Source organism: Macrotis lagotis, chromosome 1, assembly GCF_037893015.1.
Source record: "Macrotis lagotis isolate mMagLag1 chromosome 1, bilby.v1.9.chrom.fasta, whole genome shotgun sequence".
Taxonomy (NCBI): domain Eukaryota; kingdom Metazoa; phylum Chordata; class Mammalia; order Peramelemorphia; family Peramelidae; genus Macrotis; species Macrotis lagotis.
The window spans coordinates 296,053,497-296,072,188 of record NC_133658.1 but is presented as its reverse complement, the minus strand read 5'-3'; the positions used below and the strand labels follow the sequence as shown (position 1 = coordinate 296,072,188).

Below are 18,692 nucleotides of genomic sequence, written 5' to 3'. Positions count from 1 at the left end.
ACATTCTATGTTCTAGAGTATTCTTAATCTAGATACAGTATGGCAGAAAAGATAGCATGCTGGCAACTTTGGGAATTAAAAAGATCTAGGTCTCATCCTGGACATTTACTATATAGGTGATTATAATCAAGGTAACCTGTCAAGACGCTTCACTTTTTCTCATCTGTAAAATGGGGCTATTAATTCTTATGCAATTCTCATCTGCCAAGGCTGTCTTAAGTGAGCTTCTGCTGCTCTGCTACTCAGATGAGAGCATAGCTCTAGAGCTAGAGGAATCTTTAATGTTTAGCTGGACCTTCTCATTTTATACTTGAGGGTATGGAAATATAAAGAAGTTAAAAGATTTATTCAAGGTCATACAAGTAGTAAGTGGAAGAACTGGACTTTGAATTCATATTTCCTCATATGTAAAGACAATTTTTAGTATTTATTTATTTGTTTGTTTTTTTTACAAGGCAATGGGGTTAAGTGGCTTGCCCAAGGCCACACAGCTAGGCTGGATTTGAACTTAGGTACTCCTGATTCCTGGGCTGGTGCTCTATCCACTGTGCCACCTAGCTGCCCCTAGCATTCATTTTTATAAGAATTTTTGTTCCAAATTTTCCTCCCTCCCTCTGAACCTATGTCTTCTAACTCCAAATCTGTCACTTTCCATTACCCCCAAATTGGATTATAGGTGTTTAGGTGGAGTGGTGGACAGAATGTTGGCATCAGCATTGGGAAGACCTGGGTTGGTGTCCTGTGTTTGCCTCATCTAAGCTGTGTGATCCTGGGCCCCAGGGTTATAAATTGCAGAGAAGGTGCCACTTCACATTGGTGAAGAAAGCTCTCCCTAAGAGCTCCCTACATGGACAGTACCACAGGCTTGATCCCCACAGTTCCCCGAAAGCCAGGGGATCCACACAGGTGAGAAGAGTCACTCTATCATCAACAGTGCTGTACTCTCCCCTCACCTCTACCCGGACTAACAATGTTTCATCCCCAACATTGAATCTTCTGTGACCCTAGAAAATCACTTGTCACCTTTCTGTCTCTTAAGATAACAGCAGAGGACTAAGAGGATGAGGATGATGAGGGACATGGATCCAACCAAGGCAGCAATGAGGACATCAGGTGAGCTTTGGCTTTGGCTTTGGCTTTGCCCTGTAGTGAGAGATAGGAAGCAGTCAGTTACATTTTTGTTAAGTGCCTGTCATGTGCCTGCCCATGGAAAACAATGTAGATTCTAGTATTAGAAAGAAAAGAGGACAGTTCTTGCCCTCAAGGATATTATATTCTAAGAAGTGAAGACCTCATGTAAAGGAAGCTGTAAAAAGAGAGGGGGATGACTGTGGGTACTTTTGGAAAACCAGATTCAATTACATTTTAGATTGCATGAATACATTCATTCATTCATTCAATAATAATAATAATATATAAAATAATAACATATAATAATAATAATAATGCCCTATGTCAGTCACTTTCTCAGAATAAAAGATAAAAAACAAACAATCCCTACCTTCAAGAAGCCTAAATTCTATTAAAAGAACATTTACATAGAACATTAAGTATAAAATATATTTAAAGTCATTTCTAGGGGACAACAATAGGACCTTGACTTCAGAACAGACTTCCTGGTGAAGCTGGCCCTTGAGTCAAGCTTTGAAGGAAACTATAGATTCCATGAAGTGGAGATGAGAAAGAAACAACCTGTGCAAAGATCCAGAGGTCAGAGATGGAAAGTCACAAACAGGGGACAATCCTCAAGTCAGTCTGATTGTATCATTCGTTATTTAGGACTAGGGAGGTAATGGTCCCACTCAGAACAGAGCTAAGGTCTTGTCCTTAATGGTGGACACCACATTTCAGGAAGAAGATTCATTAACTGGGACACATCTGGAGTCCACAGGCTGCTGAAAGGCCTCTACACTGAGACTGTATGAAGACTTGGTGGGGAAAAAAAGGTGAGGAAAAGAGTATGTAGCTTTAAGAAAGAGACTGATGTAGGGATGGAACAATATTATTATTTTTAGATTTCTGAAGGGCTGTCATGGTATGGGGAATAGACTTGTTCTATATGATAAAAGAGAGGAGGTTTAGGACCAATAGAGAAAAATTTGGGGTAAATTTGGGCTAAATATAAGGAATAACTTCTGAGCAATCAGAGGTATTCATAATATCATAGATTTAGAGTTGAAAAGGTTCTCAAAGATCATTAATTCTTAACCCCCCATTTAAAAAATATTATATTTTATTTTTCCCCAATTACATGTTACACAACTTTTAGAATTTTAATAAAGATTTGAATTCTAAATTCTTCCCTCTCCCCCCTTCTTGAGATGGGAAGCAACCTTATATAGTTTATATGTGTGTTATCATATAAAACAGCTACATATTATTCATTTTGTTCAAGAAGACTCAACGACAACAAAAAGAAAGTGAAAGTTAATATACTTCAGACTGTATTCAGATAATATCAGTTCTTTCTCTGGAGGCAGAGGGCACGTTTTATCAGGAGTCCTTTGATATGGTCTTGGACATTACACTGCCAAGAATAGCTAAGTCATTCACAGTTTATCCTACAATATTGCTGTCACTATGGCATTGTTCTGATTCTTCTCACTTCACTTTGCCTCAGTTCATGTAAATCTTTCAGGATTTTCTGAAATCATCCTGCTTGCCATTTCTTATAGCACAATAATATTCCATTACAATCACAAACCAATAGATCGGTTCACAACTCTACCAACCATGCATTAGTGACTCAATTTTCCCATATCCTCTCCAACATTTATGATTTTCCTTTTTTTGTCATATTAGCCAATCTGATGGTATGAGGTAATTTACATTTCCCTATTCTATAGTGATTTAGAGCATTTTTTCATACGATTATAGATAGCTTAGATTTTTTTTTTGTCTGAAAACTGCCTGTTCATATCCTTTTACCAATTGGGGAATGACGTACATGCCTATAAATTTGACTTTGTTGTCTATATATTTGAGAAAATTAACAGGGATACTATTGGAAGTTGCTCTCCTCCCTTTTTTTGCACTTCTTCTATTTTTGGTTGCATTGGTTTTGTTTGTGCAAAACATTTCTAATTTTCAATAGTCAAGATCATCTATTTTACATTTTGTAAACATTATATCTTGTCCTAGATTCTACCTTTATCCATAGAACTGACAGATAAACTATTGCAAATTCTCCTTATTTGTTTATGGTATCACCCTTTATGTGAAAATCATGTACCCCTTTTGACCTTTTCTTGTTTGTGAGGTGCTGGTCTTTACCTAGTTCCTGCCATACTATTTTTGAGTTTTTCCAGTAGTTTTTGTCAAATAATGAATTTTTGTTCCCAAATCTTTGAATCTTTGGGTTTTCTTATTTTGATAATTATGTCTTTATAATATGGTTTGAGATCTGGTATGAGCTAGACAACCTTCCTTCACATTTTCTTTGTCATTCATTCTTTTGACCCTTTGTTCTTTCAAATGAATAGTGTTATTATTTTTTTCTAGCTGTATGAAATAATTTTCTGATAATTTGATTAATATGCTACTGAATAACTAAATTAATTTAGTAAGAATTGTCAATTTTTATTATTTTGCCTTGACCTTCTCAAGTGCAATGAATATTTTTCCAGTTTAGATCTGACTTTATCCGTATGAAGTGTTTGGAAATTGTATTCCTAGAGGTACTAAGTCTTTCTTGGCAGGTAGACTCCCAAGTATTTTATATTGCCTAAATTTATTTTATTTTATTTTTTTATATTTTTGCAAGGCAAATGGGGTTAAGTGGCTTGCCCAAGGCCACACAGCTAGGTAATTATTAAGTGTCTGAGACCATATTTGAACCCAGGTACTCCTGACTCCAAGGCCGGTGCTTTATCCACTATGCCACCTAGCTGCCCCCACCTAAATTTATTTTATTTTATTTTTATTTTTTATTTTCTTATTTTATTTTATTTTTTTAATTCTCATTTTGTACAAATGGTTTTTTTACATTAATAAAATATTCTTGTTTAAGAGTAAACAAAATACCCCTCCCCCCATGAATATAGACTTGCTTGGGTGATAAAGTAAAGGGGAGAGAAAAAAATTAAAATTAAAAAAATAATAGTAATAATTGTAGGTATGGCCAGGTGGCACAATGGATGAAGCACCAGCCCTGGATCCATGAGCACCCGAGCCCATATCCAGCCCCGTAGACCCAACAATCACCCAGCCATGTGACATGCAAGCCACCCGATCCCCACTGCCCTGCAAAAACCAAAAAGAAGGGGAAAAAAAGACCCAAAATAAATAAAATAGTAATAATAGTAGGGGTGGCTGGGTGGCAGACAGAGCATTGGCCCTTGAGCCAGGAGCACCTGGGTCCAAATCCAGCCTCAGACACCCAAAGATCACCCTGCTATATGGCCCCAGGCAGGCCACCCAGCCCCATTTGCCCTGCACCCTCCCCCAAATAATAATAATAAAAAATGTGCTTCAGTCTTTGTTCCAACACCAACAACTCTGTCAGGGGTGGATTGCATTCTTTATGGTAAGTCCATCGCAAAAGTTACTTCCATATTTTTCCACTGTTGCCAATGCTGATCGCAACTCCCTCCTTTCTTATTTCTCCACTACCATGTACTATATTTTCTCTCTCCTTTCACTCTGACTCTGCTGTAGGGTCGCTGAGTGGCACAGCAGACAGATCCCTGGTCCTGGGGCCAAGAAGCCCTGAGCCCCCATACCACCCCTCAGGCCTAGCCTCCACCTGGCCCTATGGTCAGGGACATGGCCTTCCAATCCCAGCCCCTTGCAAGAAGTAAAAAAGAAAATGTGTTATATATGACCACTCTCCTCCCATGGTCCATCCTCTCCTCCTTTATTCACATTCCCACCCCTTCCCCCTGCTCCCCCCCTCCTTCTTACTCCAGATGCCTATACCCCATTGAGTTTCCTCTCCTAGCCATCTCTGATGAGAGCAAAGGTTCCCTCATTCCTCCTTGCCTCCCCCCTTCCATATCATTGCAATAGCTCATTGTAATAAAAAAATCTTATTATATGAAATATCTTGGCCTATTCCCCCTCTCCTTTTCTTTCTCCCATCACATTTCCCTTTTTTTCTATTGACTCCATTTTTACACCATATTTTATCTTCGAATTTAGCTTTCTCCTGTGCTTCAGCTATAAAAGCTTCCTCTACCTGCTCTATTAACTGAGAAAGTTCATATGGGTATTATCAGTGTCATTTTTCTATGCAGGAATACATGCAGTTCATCATCATTAAGTCCCTCATATTTTCCCCCCTCCTTCAATCTCCATGCTTCACCTGAGTCCTGTATCTGAAGATCAAACCTTCTGTTCAGCTCTGGCCATTCCAACAGGAACATTTGAAATTCCCCTGGTTCATTGATTCATTGAAAGTCCATCTTTTTCCCTGGAAGAGGACATTCAGCCTTGCTGGGTAGTTCCTTCTCGGTTGCATTCTAAGGTCTTTTGCCTTCCAGTATATTATATTCCAAGCCCTATGAGCTTCCAATGTAGCTGCTGCTAAGTCCTGTGTGATCCTGACTGCAGCTCCATGATATTTGAACTGTGTCCTTCTGGCTGCTTGTAGTATTTTCTCTTTGACTTGAGAGTTCTGGAACTTGGCTATAATATTCCTAGGGGTTGGTTTTTTGGGATCTCTTTCTCGGGGGGATTGGTGGAGTCTCTCCATTTCTACTTTGCCCTCTGCTTCTAGAATATCAGGGCAATTTTCCTATAGTAATTCTTTGAAAATGATGTCAAGGCTCTTTTCCTGATCATGACTTTCAGGTATTCCAATACTTTTTAAATTATCTTTCCTAAGTCTGTTTTCCATATCAGTTGTTTTTTCAATGAGATATTTCACATTTCCTTCTAATTTTTCATTTTTTTTGGTTTTGAAGTATTGATTCCTGATTTCTCGTAAATTCATCAATCTCCCTGAATTCTATTCTTTGTCTGAAGGATTTGTTCTCCTCAGAGAGCTTTCTTATCTCTTTTTCCATCTGGCCAATTTTGCTTTTTAAAGTATTCTTCTCCTCAATACCTTTTTGAACTGTTTTATCCATTTTGACCTAAGCTGGTTTTTAGCATGCTATTTTCTTCAGCATTTTTTTGGATTTCCTTGACTAAGCTGCTGACTTCATTTTCATGTTTTTCCTGCATCTCTCTCTTTTCTTTCCCCAGTTTTTCTTCCAACTCCCTCATTTGATTTTCAAAGTCTTTTTTTAGCTCTGTCATAGCCTGAGCCCAATTTCTGTTTTTCTTGGTCTTTAGATGCAGGAGCTTGTGCTTCCTCATCTTCAGACTTAGTATTTTGAACCTTCTTGGGCTCATATGCAAAATATTTCTCAATGGTCTTCCTCTTGTTTCTCTGCTTGCTTATTTTCCCAGTCTAAGCCTGTTTTTGGGGTGCTTCCTGAGCTTTGGGGATACTCCCACAAGGGTCTCAGTGTGTGAGGCTCTGTCCTCCCTCCTGGTCTGTGAATGACCATAAGTGCCCCCCTCTGCCATGGGGCTGAGGTGGGGGGGGTCCCTGATGTTCTATGGGGCGGCCTAGACTGTTATCAGGATCTGAATGTGGTGAGAGCCCCAGAGGCAGAGGACAGAGCTCTGCAGTCTCTCTTCACTCCCCTCCCTCAGCTCAATGGGCTCATGCCCTGGAGGTTCCTGTTTCCTTGGCTCCGCCTGCTTCTGTTTCCAAATCTGGGCTGTTAGCTGTGTGCCCTGAGGGCTGGGCTCCACGTGCTTGCTCTGGCAGTAGTCCCCTGCTGTTCCTCCACTTTGTGCCCAGTGCTCCCTGGGGTGCAGCTCAGGAGACTCCCCTGTTGCTGTGAGGCACGGCTCCAAGCGCCCTGGGGCTCCCTCCGGGAAGCTGAAGTTCTTTCACTCTGGCGGGCCACCCCTCTGGCGGTCCGAACCTCCAATCCCGGGGAGCAGAGTCTTTCTGCTCTTTTCCAGGTTACCTTCAGTAGGAGAACTGCCTCACTGGGTCCCTTTGTGGGTTCTGTCTCTCAAAAGTTTAGTTAGAGTCCTTAGTTTCAAGTTTTATCAGAGAGAGCCTAAGACTGGATCCCTTCTTGTAGCTATCTTGGCTCTGCCCCCTAAATTTATTTTAAATGGAATTTTTCTATCTCTTGCTACTGGACCTTGTTGGTAATATATAGAGATGCTGATGATTTCTGTGAGTTTATTTTTTAGACTGCAACTTTGCTAAAGCTGTTCATTGTTTTAAGTAGATTTCCAGTTGATTCTCTAGGATTGTCTAAGTATAACACCATATTATCTTCAAAGAGTGATAATTTTGCTTCCTCATTGCCTATTGTAATTTCTTCAATTTCCTTTTTTTTGTTTTATTGCTATAGCTAATATTTCTACCATAATATGGAGTAATATTAAATAGAGATGATAATGGACATCCTTGCTTCACTCCTAATTGTATTGATAAAGCTTCTAGCTTATCCTCTATATTGTTCATTTAAATACTACTTAACATTTTAAGATATACTCCATTTATTTCCACCTGGCCACCCTGCTTTCTAGTATTTCTTAAATAGGAAAGGGTGTAGTATTTTGTCAAAGGCTATTTGTCCATCTGTTGAGATTTATATGTTATTGTAATGATCAATTATGCCGATAGTTTTTCAAATAACAACCAATTCTGCATTCTTGATATAAATCCCATCTGATAATTGTGTATGATCCTTGAGATACATTACTGTAGGGGCAGCTAGGTAGTGCAGTGGATAAAGCACTGGCCCTGGAGTCAGGAGTATCTGGGTTCAAATCAGATCTCAGACACTTAATAATTACTTAGCTGTGTGGCCTTGGGAAAGCCACTTAACGCCATTTGATTGCAAAAACCTAAAAATAAATTGTGAGATACATTACTGTAATTCCCCTTGCTTAGTATTTTATTTAAAAATTTTGCATCAATATTAATTGGGAAATTTGGTCTATAATTTTCTTTCTGTTTTCTCTCTTCCTGGTTAAAGGTATCAGTGCCACAAGTGTCTCATCAATTTGGTAGGACTCTGATTTCAGCTATTTTTTTTTTTTGCAAAACAATGGGGTTAAGTGACTTGTCCTAGGTCATACAAATAGGTAATTATTGAGTGTCTGAGGCTAGATTTGAACACAGGTCCTCTTGACTCCAGGAGCAGTGCTCTATCTACTATACCACCTAGCTGCCCCCTTACATTTTTTAAATGGTTCATTTATTTTATATTATTACAATAATCTTGTTGTGAAAGTAAACATGACCCCCCCCCAAAAAAAACCGATAGAGAAACTCAAGAATAGTGGGGGGGGGCGGAGCCAAGATGGCAACAAGAGAGCAATGTCTCTTATAAGCTCTCTCAGAAATCTTCAAAACTTAGGACTCTAACTAAACTTTCAAGAGACAGAACCCACAGAGGGACCCAATGAGGCAGTTCTCTTACTGAAGGTTACCTGGAAAAGAGCAGAAAGGCTCTGCTCCCCAGGGTTGGAGGGGCTGCCCACCAGAGGGGTGGCCCACCAGAGCGAAAGAACTTCAGCCTCCTGGAGGCAGCCCCAGGGTGCTGGGAGCCACAGTTCACAGCAGCGGGGGAGTCTCCCAAGCTATGCCCCAGGGAGCACTGGGCACAACCTGGGGGCACAGCAGGGGTACCTCTGCCAGAGCGAGCACTCGAAGCCTAACCCTCAGGGCGCACAGTGAACAACATGGTCTTTCTGCAGCCCAGATCCAGCAACAGAAGCAGGCGGAGCCCGTAAGCAGGAGCCCCCAGGGCATGAGCCCATTGGACCTAGGGAGGGAAGTGAAGAGAGAGAGACTGCAGAGCTCTGCCCCTGGAACAGGACTCTGGGGTTCTGACCACATTCAGATCCTGATCGCAGTCTAGGCCCCCCCATAGAACAGCAGCCCCCCGCCTCAGCCCCGTGGCAGAGGGGGGTGCATATGGTCATTCACAGACCAGGAGGGAGGACAGAGCCTCACACACTGAGATCCTTGTGGGAGTGTCCCCAAAGCTCAGGAAGCACCCCAAAACAGGCTTAGGCTAGGAAAATAAGCAAGCAGAGAAATAAGAGGAAGACCACTGAGAAATATTTTGCATATCAGCCCAAGAAGGATCAAAATACTAAGTCTGAAGATGAGGAAGCACAAGCTCCTGCATCTAAGGACTCCAAGACAAACAGAAATTGGGCTCAGTATGACAGAGCTCAAAAAAGATGTTGAAAATCAAATGAGGGAATTAGAAGAAAAACTGGGAAAAGAAAGGAGAGAGATGCGGGAAAAACATGAAAATGAAGTCAGCACCCTAGTCAAGGAAATCCAAAAAAATGCTGAAGAAAATAGCATGCTAAAAACCAGCTTACGTCAAATGGATAAAACAGTTCAAAAAGTTACTGAGGAGAAGAATGCTTTAAAAAGCAAAATTGGTCAGATGGAAAAACAGATAAGAAAACTCTCTGAGAAGAACAAATCCTTCAGACAAAGAATGGAACTCAGGGAGATTGATGAATTTACGAGAAACCAGGATTCATTACTTCAAAACCAAAAAAATGAAAAATTAGAAGAAAATGTGAAACATCTCATTGAAAAAACAACTGATATGGAAAACAGACTTAGGAAAGATAATTTAAAAATTATTGGAATACCTGAAAGTCATGATCAGGAAAAGAGCCTTGACATCATTTTCAAAGAATTACTACAGGAAAATTGCCCTGATATTCTAAAAGCAGAGGGCAAAATAGAAATGGAGAGAATCCACCAATCTCCCCAAGAAAGAGATCCCAAAAAACCAACCCCTAGGAATATTATAGCCAAGTTCCAGAACTCTCAAGTCAAAGAGAAAATATTACAAGCAGCCAGAAGGACACAGTTCAAATATCATGGAGCTGCAGTCAGGATCACACAGGTCTTAGCAGCAACTACATTGGAAGCTCATAGGGCTTGGAATATAATATACTGGAAGGCAAAAGAACTTAGAATGCAACTGAGAATGAACTACCCAGCAAGGCTGAATGTCCTCTTCCAGGGAAAAAGATGGACTTTCAATGAATCAATGAACCAGGGGAATTTCAAATGTTCCTGTTGGAATGGAACAGAAGGTTTGATCTTCAGATACAGGACTCAGATAAAGCATGGAGATTGGAGGAGAAGGGAAAAATATGAGGGACTTGATGATGAAGTGCATGTATTCCTGCATAGAAAAATGACACTGATAATACTCATATGAACCTTCTCAGTTAATAGAGCAGGTAGAGGGAGCTTTTATAGTTGAAGCACAGGAGAAAGCTAAATTTGAAGATAAAATATGGTGTAAAAATGGACTCAATAGAAAAAAGGGAAATGTGATGGGAGAAAGAAAAGGAGAGGGGGAGTAGGCCAAGATATCTCATATAATAAGTTTTTTCTTTATTACAATGAGCTATTGCAATGATATGAAAGGGGGGAAGACAAGGGGTAATGAGGGAATCTTCGCTCTCATCAGAGGTGGTTAGGAGAGGAAATAACATATATACTCAATGGGGTATAGACATCTGGAGTAAAAAGAAAAGGGGGGGGACAGGGGGAAGGGGGGGATGTGAGTGATGGAGGAGTGGATGGGCCATGTGGGGAGAGTGGTCAGATGTAACATATTTTCCTTTTTACTTCTTGCAAGGGGCTGGGATTGGATGGCCTGTCCAGGACCATAGGGCCAGGTGGATGCTGGGCCTAAGGGGTGGTAGGGGGGCTCAGGGCCTCTTGGTCCCAGAGCCAGGGATCTGTGTGCTGCACCATTCAGCGACCCTACAGCAGAGTCAGAGTGAAAGGAGAGAGAAAATATAGTACATGGTAGTGGAGAAATAAGAAAGGAGGGAGTTGCAATCAGCAATGGCAACGGTGGAAAAATATAGAAGTAACTTTTGCGATGGACTTATCATAAAGAATGTGATCCACCCACAACAGAGTTGTTGGTGTTGGAACAAAGACTGAAGCATATTTTTTTGTTATTATTATTTGGGGGGAATGCAGGGCAAATGGGGCTGGGTGGCCTGCCTGGAGCCGCATAGCAGGGTGATCTTTGGGTGTCTGAGGCTGGAATTGGACCCAGGTGCTCCTGGCTCAAGGGCCAATGCTCTGTCTGCCACCCAGCCACCCCTACTAGTATTACTACTTTTATTTGATTTTGGTTCTTTTTTTTCTTTTTTTTGGTTTTTGCAGGGCATTGGGGTTGGGGTGGCTTGCATGACACATGGCTGGGTGATTGTTGGGTGTATGGGGCCGGATATGGGCTCGGGTGCTCCTGGCTCCAGGGATGGGTCTCTGTCCATTGCGCCACCTGGCCATACCTACAATTATTACTATTTTTTTTATTTTAATTTTTTCTCTCCCCTTTACTTTATCGCTCAAGCGAGTCCATATTTTGTGGGGGGAGGGGGTATTCTGTTTACTCTTAAACAAGAATATTTTATTAATGTATAAAAAAATTATTTGTACAAAATGAGAATAAATAAATATAAAACAAAGAAAAAAAAGAATAGTGAGAGGAAAAAAATGTACTTCAGTTTGAGTTCAGATTCCATCATCTCTGTCTCTGGGATGAGTTGCCTTCTTTATCGTAAGTCCACTAGTGAAGATGCTTCCATATCTTTCCCCATAGTCACTATTACTAGCTGTATTTCCTTCCATTCTGTTCCTCCCCACTCTCACTTATTTTTTTCTCTCTCTCCTTTCACCCTTTCTCTGCTCAGAAGCATGTTGTATCTGATTACCCTCTCCCATAATCTTCCCTTTCTTCTATCACCTACTCCCACCCATCCCCCTTTCCCCATCACTTTCTTCTCATTTTTCTCTAGGGTAAGATACTTTCTATACCTATAAAGTATATGTTATTTCCTCTCTGAGCCATTTCTGATGAGAATTAAGGCTCACTCATTCCCCCTCTCCTTCCCCCTTCTACTCCATTGCAAAAGCTTTTTTTTGACTCTTTAATGTGAAATATCTTAACCCTTTCTTCCTCTCCTTTCTCTTCCTCCCAGTCCTTTCCTTTATCGCCCATTGACTCCATATTTATACTATATTATACCATTATATTCAATTCCCTCCTGTGCCTTATATATGCTCCTTCTAACTGCTTTTATAATTGAAAAGGTTGATATAAGTTATCAGTATCTTCTTCCCATGCAGGAATACACACAGTTCAGCATCAAGTTGCTCAAAATTAGTCCTAATCCACTATCTTTATGCTTTACTTATGTTCTGTACATGGAGATCAAACTTTCTGTTCTGCTCAGGTCATTTCAACAGGAGAGTTTGAAAGTCCCCTGTTTTATTGAAAGTCCATCTTTTCCCCTGAAAGAAGATATTCAGTTTTGCTGGATAGTTGATTCTTGGTTGTAAATCAAACTCTTTTGCCTTCTAGAATATCATATTTCAAGCCCTTGATGTAGATGCTGACAAATCCCATGTAATCCTGACTATAGACCCACAGTAACTGAATTGTTTGTTTCTGACTGCTTGTATTATTTTTGCTTTGATGTGGGATTTGGGGAATTTAGCTACAATATTCCTGGGAGCTTTTCTTTTGGGATCACTTTTAGGAGCTGATTGTGAATTCCCACAATTTCTATTTTTACCCTCTTCTTCTAGGATCTCAGGGCAATTTTGCTGCATAATTTCTTGAAAAATGAAGCCTAGGCTCTTTTCCTGATCATGACTTTCAGGTAGCCCAACAATTTTAAAATTATCTCTTCTGGATCTGTTTTCTAGGTCAGTTGTTTCTCTAATGAGATATTTCACATTTTCTTCTAATTTTTCATCTTTTGGTGCTGTTTTATTGTTTCTTGATTTCCTCACAAAGTCATCAACTTTCTTTAACTCTATTCTACATTTGAAGGAGTTATTTTCTTCAGAGAACTTTTTTATCTCCTTTTCCAGCTGACCAGTTCTGCTTTTTATGGCATTCTTCTCCTCATTTGCCTTTTGGGTTGGTTTTTTTTTCCCATTTGGCCTAAACTGGTTTTTTAACATGTCATTTTCTTCAGTATTTTTTTGTATTTCTTTCAACAAGCTGCTGACCTGCATTACTTTCATTGCTCTTCTCGATTTTTCCCTTCATCCCTTACTTGTTTTTCAAAGGCTTTTTTGAGCTCTCCTATTGCTTGAGCTCATTTTCTATTTCTCTTGGAGGCTTTGAATCTGGAAGCTTTGACTTTGTCATCTTCTGAGTGTGTATTTTGATCCTCCATGGGACCAAAGTAATTTTCTATGGTCAGATTCATATTTTTCTGTTGTTTACTTATTTACTCAACCTATGAGTGATTTGCTGCACTTCCAAGGCTTTTTGGAGGTTTGGGACACCTTACAGAGTCCTCCAAGGACTTATGAGAGGCTCTGACTGTTCTCTTGCTTGTGCTCTGGTAGTGGATGACAACAGGCCCTCCCCTCTGCCCTGGAGCTGTGAGGAGCGTCCCTGCTCCTTTATGGCTATGTGGGTACCCAAACTGCAACCTATATCTGAGTGTGGGCAAACAGCAGAGGCTCCCTATCCCAGGGAGAGCAGAGGGAGCTCTGCAATCTCTCCCTACCTTCTTACCATCTGTGGGCTGCATGCTCTGAAAGTGCTGGGTGACTCCACTTATTCCCACTGCAGGTTCTCACCATAGGGATGCTCTGAGGCCAATGCTGACTGGGGCTCCACATTCACTCTGGTGCCATACAGTTTTCCCACCATCCCTTCAAGCCATCCAGGGTGATCCCTGGGCCAAGAGGTCTGGAAATGGCCCCCCTCTGCCATAGACCCAGGTACTCCCAGGGACCCAGGCATCCCATGGGCTATTCCTCAAAGGTTGGAACAGTTTTGCTTTGGCCAAGCTGTGGGGTCAATTTGGTGTTTCTAAGCCTTGGTCCTGATGAAACAGACCTTTCCTGAGGATTTTCTAAGTTGTCTTGGACTGGGAAATTGTATCATTCAGTGGGTTCTGCCCTTCTGAATTTTGGCTAGAGTTATAATTTGACCTTTGGGAGTTTTTTGGCAAATGAGTTTCCAGGAATTCCTGCCTTCACACCACCATCTTGGTGCAGGGCTGGGGGGACCCACCAGATTCCTCACCTAATTTTTGAAAAAGCAGTCTTTTATTTGCTATTGGAAATACTTCTTTAAATGTTTGGCACATATGTGAATCCTTCTGGATTCTTAGGAAATTCATTGATGGCTTGTTTGATTTCTTTTTGAAGATTGGGTTATTTTAGTATTCTATTTCTTTTCTTCTTAATCTGGGTAATTTATATTTTAATAGATATTCAAACATTTCATTTAGATTACAAATCTAATGAGGAATAATAGCTCCTAATAATGTTTTAATTTCTTCTTCTTTGGTGTTGAATTCACCCCTCTCATATTTTTTTGCTTTCTTTCCTTCTTTCCTTTTTTAAAAAATCTTATTAACCATTGACTTATCTGTTTTATTTTTTTTTCATAAAACCAGTTTCTTGTTTTACTTTTTAATTCAATGATTTTTCTTTATTATTAATATCTCCTTTGATTTTCAGGATTTACAATTTGGTGTTTAACTAGGTATTTTTAGTTTGTTTTTTTCCCCTAGTTTTTTTTAGTTTTATGTACAATTAATTGCTCTGCTCTTTCTCCATTTTATCAATGCAAGCAATTAAAGATGTCAATTTCTCCCTTTATATCACTGACTGTATTACATAAATTTTAGTATGTTGTCATTTCCTTAAATGAAATTATCAATTCTCTTCTTTGATCCCCTTATTTTCTTTAAGATTAGATTATTTAGCTTCCAATTAAATTTTTTTAGGTTTTTTCCAAGGCAATAGGGTTGAGTGACTTGCCCAAGGTCATACAGCTAGGTAATTAGTAAGTATCTGAGGCTGACTTTGAACTCAGGTCCTCCTGACTCTAAGGCCAGTGCTCTATTCACTGTACCACCTAGTTGCCCCTCTGACTAATTTTTAACTTAACTTTCCATTTCCCCTTATTGAATGTAATTTTTATTTCATTAAGATCTGAAAAAGATGCATTTACCATTTCTGCTTTTCTGATTTTGTTTGAGATTTCCAGGCCCCAATACATGGTCAGTTTTTGTGTAGGTACCACATACTACTGAGCAAAAAGTAGATTTCTTTCCTCTTCCCATTCACTTTCCTCTAGAGAGATATTATATCTAGCTTTTACAGAATTCTATTCACTTCATTAACTTCTTTCTTGTTCATATATTTTTGTTTATATATATTGTTTATATATATATACATATATATATATATATATTTCATATTTCAGAACTAGATTTATCTAGCTCTGAAAGGGGAAAGTTGAGGTCCCCCACTAATATAGTTTTTTTGTCTATTTCCTCCAGTAACTCACTCAACTTCTCCTTCAATAAAGATGATATACCACTTAGTGTAGTGTATTAGTATTGATATTTCTTCATTGTATGTGATATCTTTAGTAAGATATAGTTTCCTTCTTTATCTCTTTTAATCTACTTTTTCTTTTGCTTTCTCTGTATCATAATTAATTGTTACCCCCGCTTTTTTTGCTTTAGTTGAAGCGTAATAGGTTTTGCTTTAGCCCCTTACCTTTACCCTGTGTTGCTTCTGTGCTTCAAATGTTTATTGTAAACAACATATTATATAATTCCAATTTTTAATCCATTTTGCTGTGTACTTCCATTTTATTTCTCTCAATTCTAGTTTTCACTTATTTATCCTCTCTCTCTCACCTTCTCCTTTCCCTCTTCACAGGTGTTTTATTCTGATCACTGTCCCACCTAATCTACTCTTTTTTTCTGTCATTCCCCCTCCCATTATCCCCATCCCTTTTTACGTTTTTTAAGGGTACAGTAGATTTATATATCCAGCTTAAAGTTTATGTTTTCTGTCTTTGATCCAATTCTGATGAGAATAAGGTTCAAGCTTTGGTTGCCACCACCCCACCTTCTTTCCCTTCATTATAATAGCTCTTTCATTCCTCTTTTATGTGAGATAATTTGCCTCATTCTGTCTGCCCTCTCCTTCTTCCAGGGCAATCTTCTTTCTCACCCCTTTATTTTTGCTTTTTTTTTTTTGGTATCATCCCATCTGAGTCAACTTATATCTATACCACCTGCCTGTATTTTCTCCTTCTAATTGCCTTTATAGTAATAAAGGTCTTAAGAATTACAAATATTGAACTTCTGGGGTGGAGCCAAGATATTGGTATGAAGCTAACATGCTCCCAGAGCTTTTCTCTACCAAAGAAAATGAAGCCTCTACTCTGCCATTCACAATACTGATCTCACCAAGAAAAAGAGAAGATTCAAGAAAGTTTTCAACTGTAGACATCATGGAGGATCTTCAGTGAATGTCTGTCTCTTTGGGGGAAAAGGGGAAGTAAAATCCTATAGGCAGGAGAGCTGGAAGCTTTTAGCTTCAGTGTAATCCAGATCCCGACAGCTTAACAACAGCAGAGGTCCGGACATTTAGATAGCAAGCCAGCAGGGAGGACCCAACCCCAAACAAAGTCTGAACCCTGAAAACACCAGGGTAAAGGACAGGACTGGATTGGGAACAAACTACTGTTATGTCAGAATCTGGACATAAAGGAGGAAAAAAACCTCTGCAAAGGCAAGGCCTGAATTTGCATAGGCAACATCTTGGCCAATGACAAGCCAGGGATTAGATCCTAGCCCCAGAAAAAACAAAAATAAAAGCTTTGATCTATATTCCCTATAACCCAGGAATAGAGCTAAAACAGTAAAGATGATCAAAAGGTTAAAAGAGCACTTACTATTGAAAACTACTTTACAGACAAAGATAACAGCAGTGCCATGTCTGAAGAAGAAAATAATGAAAAATCACTCACAGAGGAAATACCAAAACAGTCTATAAATTGACTCTAATACAAAAGCTCATCAAAGAGCTTAAAAAAGAATTTAAAAACCAAAAAAGAGAGGAAGAAGAAAAACAGAAATAAGATATGAGAGTCATGCAGGAATATTATGAAAAATCAACCAAAGAAATCAACTCTGTTAAAAGTAAAAATAACCAACTGGAAAAGGAAACAGAAGCTAACTGAAAAAATAAAACCCTAAAAATTAGAATTGGACAAATAGAAACCAATGAATCTACAAGACTACAAGATTCTATCAAAGTAAAAAAAAAGCTGAAAAAAATTGAAGAAAATGCAAAGTACCTTATAGGGAAAATGAATGACCTGGAAAATAGATTCAGAAGAGACAATCTATGAATCATTTGACTGCCAGGAATCCTGGATCAAAAAAAGAACCTGGAAAACATCATAAAGGAAATTATAATGGAAAACTGTCTAAATCTACCAGAACAGGATAACAATTTAACCATTGAATGGATCCATAGAACCCCTCCAGAAAAAGATCCCAGGATAAAAACTCAAAGGACTATTGTAGCAAAATTCCAGAACTCTCAAATAAAGGAGAGAATACTGCAAGCCCAAAAAGAAAACAATTAAAATACAAAAAAAACCCCACAATCAGACTCACACAGGACCTATCAGTCTCAACATTGAAGGATCGGATGAAATAGACAGTATGGAGGGAAATACATAATTAGTACTCTTAACTGTAAATGTGAATAGGATGTACTGTCCTATAAAACAGAAGCAGATAGCAGAATGGATTAAAAATCAGAATCCTACAATATGTTGTTTACAAGAAACACATTTGAAATAGAGAGATACACAGAGGTAAAAGGTACAAAGGTAAAAGGTTGGAGCAAAATATATTATGCCTCAGCTGAAGTAAAAATATCTGGGGTAGCAATCCTTATCTCAGATAAAGTAAAAGCAAAAATAAATCTCAGTAAGAGGGATAAGGAAGGAAACTACATCTTCTTAAAAGGCACCATTGGTAATGAAGCTTTATCATTACTAAACATGTATACACCTAGTGGTATAGCAAGCAAACTCCTAGAGGAAAAGCTTAATGAATTACAAGGGCACATAGATAACAAAATTTCAGTAGTGGGACACCTCAATCTCCCTCTCTCAGAGCTAGATAAATCTAACAACAAAATAAACAAGAAGGAAGTTAAGAAGGTGAATGAAATCTTAGAAAACTTAGAAATTATAGACTTCTGGAGAAAATTTAAAATGTTTTTCTCAGCAGTACATGGCACCTACACCAAAACTGACCATGTACTAGGGCATAAAATCCTCATAATCAAATGCAGAAAGGCAGAAATAATAAATATACATTTCTCAGATCATGATGCTATAAAAAAATACTAAAGAGTCATGGAAAGATAAACCAAGAACTAATTTGAAATTAAATAACTTTATCTTAAATAACAGGTGGATCAAACAGCAAATAATAGAAATAATCAATAATTATATGCAAGAAAATTATGATAATGAGGCATAATACCAAAATTTATGGGATGCAGCCAAGGCAGTTTTGAGGGGAAACTTGATAGCTCTAAATGATTATGTGAATAAAATAGAGAAAGAGGAGATCAATGAATTAGGTATACAATTTAAAATGCTAGAAAAAGAACAAATTAAAGATCTCAATTAAATACCAAATCAAGGGAGAAATTAATAAAGTTGAAAGCAGTAAAATCATTGATTTCATAAATAAAACTGAATGAATAATAAGGAGATTAACTATATTGCCCAAGGGTCAAGCACACATTGTTCAAGGATAATTCAGACCCTGCTGCTCCTCCCCACTCCCCACCCCCAGGTCTA

The 18,692-nt window shown here is 38.9% G+C and overlaps 1 protein-coding gene and 1 long non-coding RNA gene across 2 annotated transcripts in view; one reads left to right on the top strand and one right to left on the bottom strand.

Annotated features, from left to right (window-relative positions):
- The window catches only part of LOC141505373 (signal-regulatory protein gamma-like), a 55,442-nt gene that overhangs the window by 10,127 nt on the left and 26,623 nt on the right, over positions 1-18,692 (bottom strand). The window contains exon 3 of the mRNA XM_074211175.1: positions 1,024-1,143. Coding sequence (XP_074067276.1) covers positions 1,024-1,143 — 120 coding nt within the window. The remainder of the gene's footprint in view (positions 1-1,023; positions 1,144-18,692) is intronic.
- On the top strand, positions 364-2,258 carry LOC141505374 (uncharacterized). Its single transcript, XR_012473590.1, has 3 exons — positions 364-906; positions 1,040-1,113; positions 1,852-2,258. It is a non-coding gene; the product is annotated as an uncharacterized LOC141505374 (long non-coding RNA).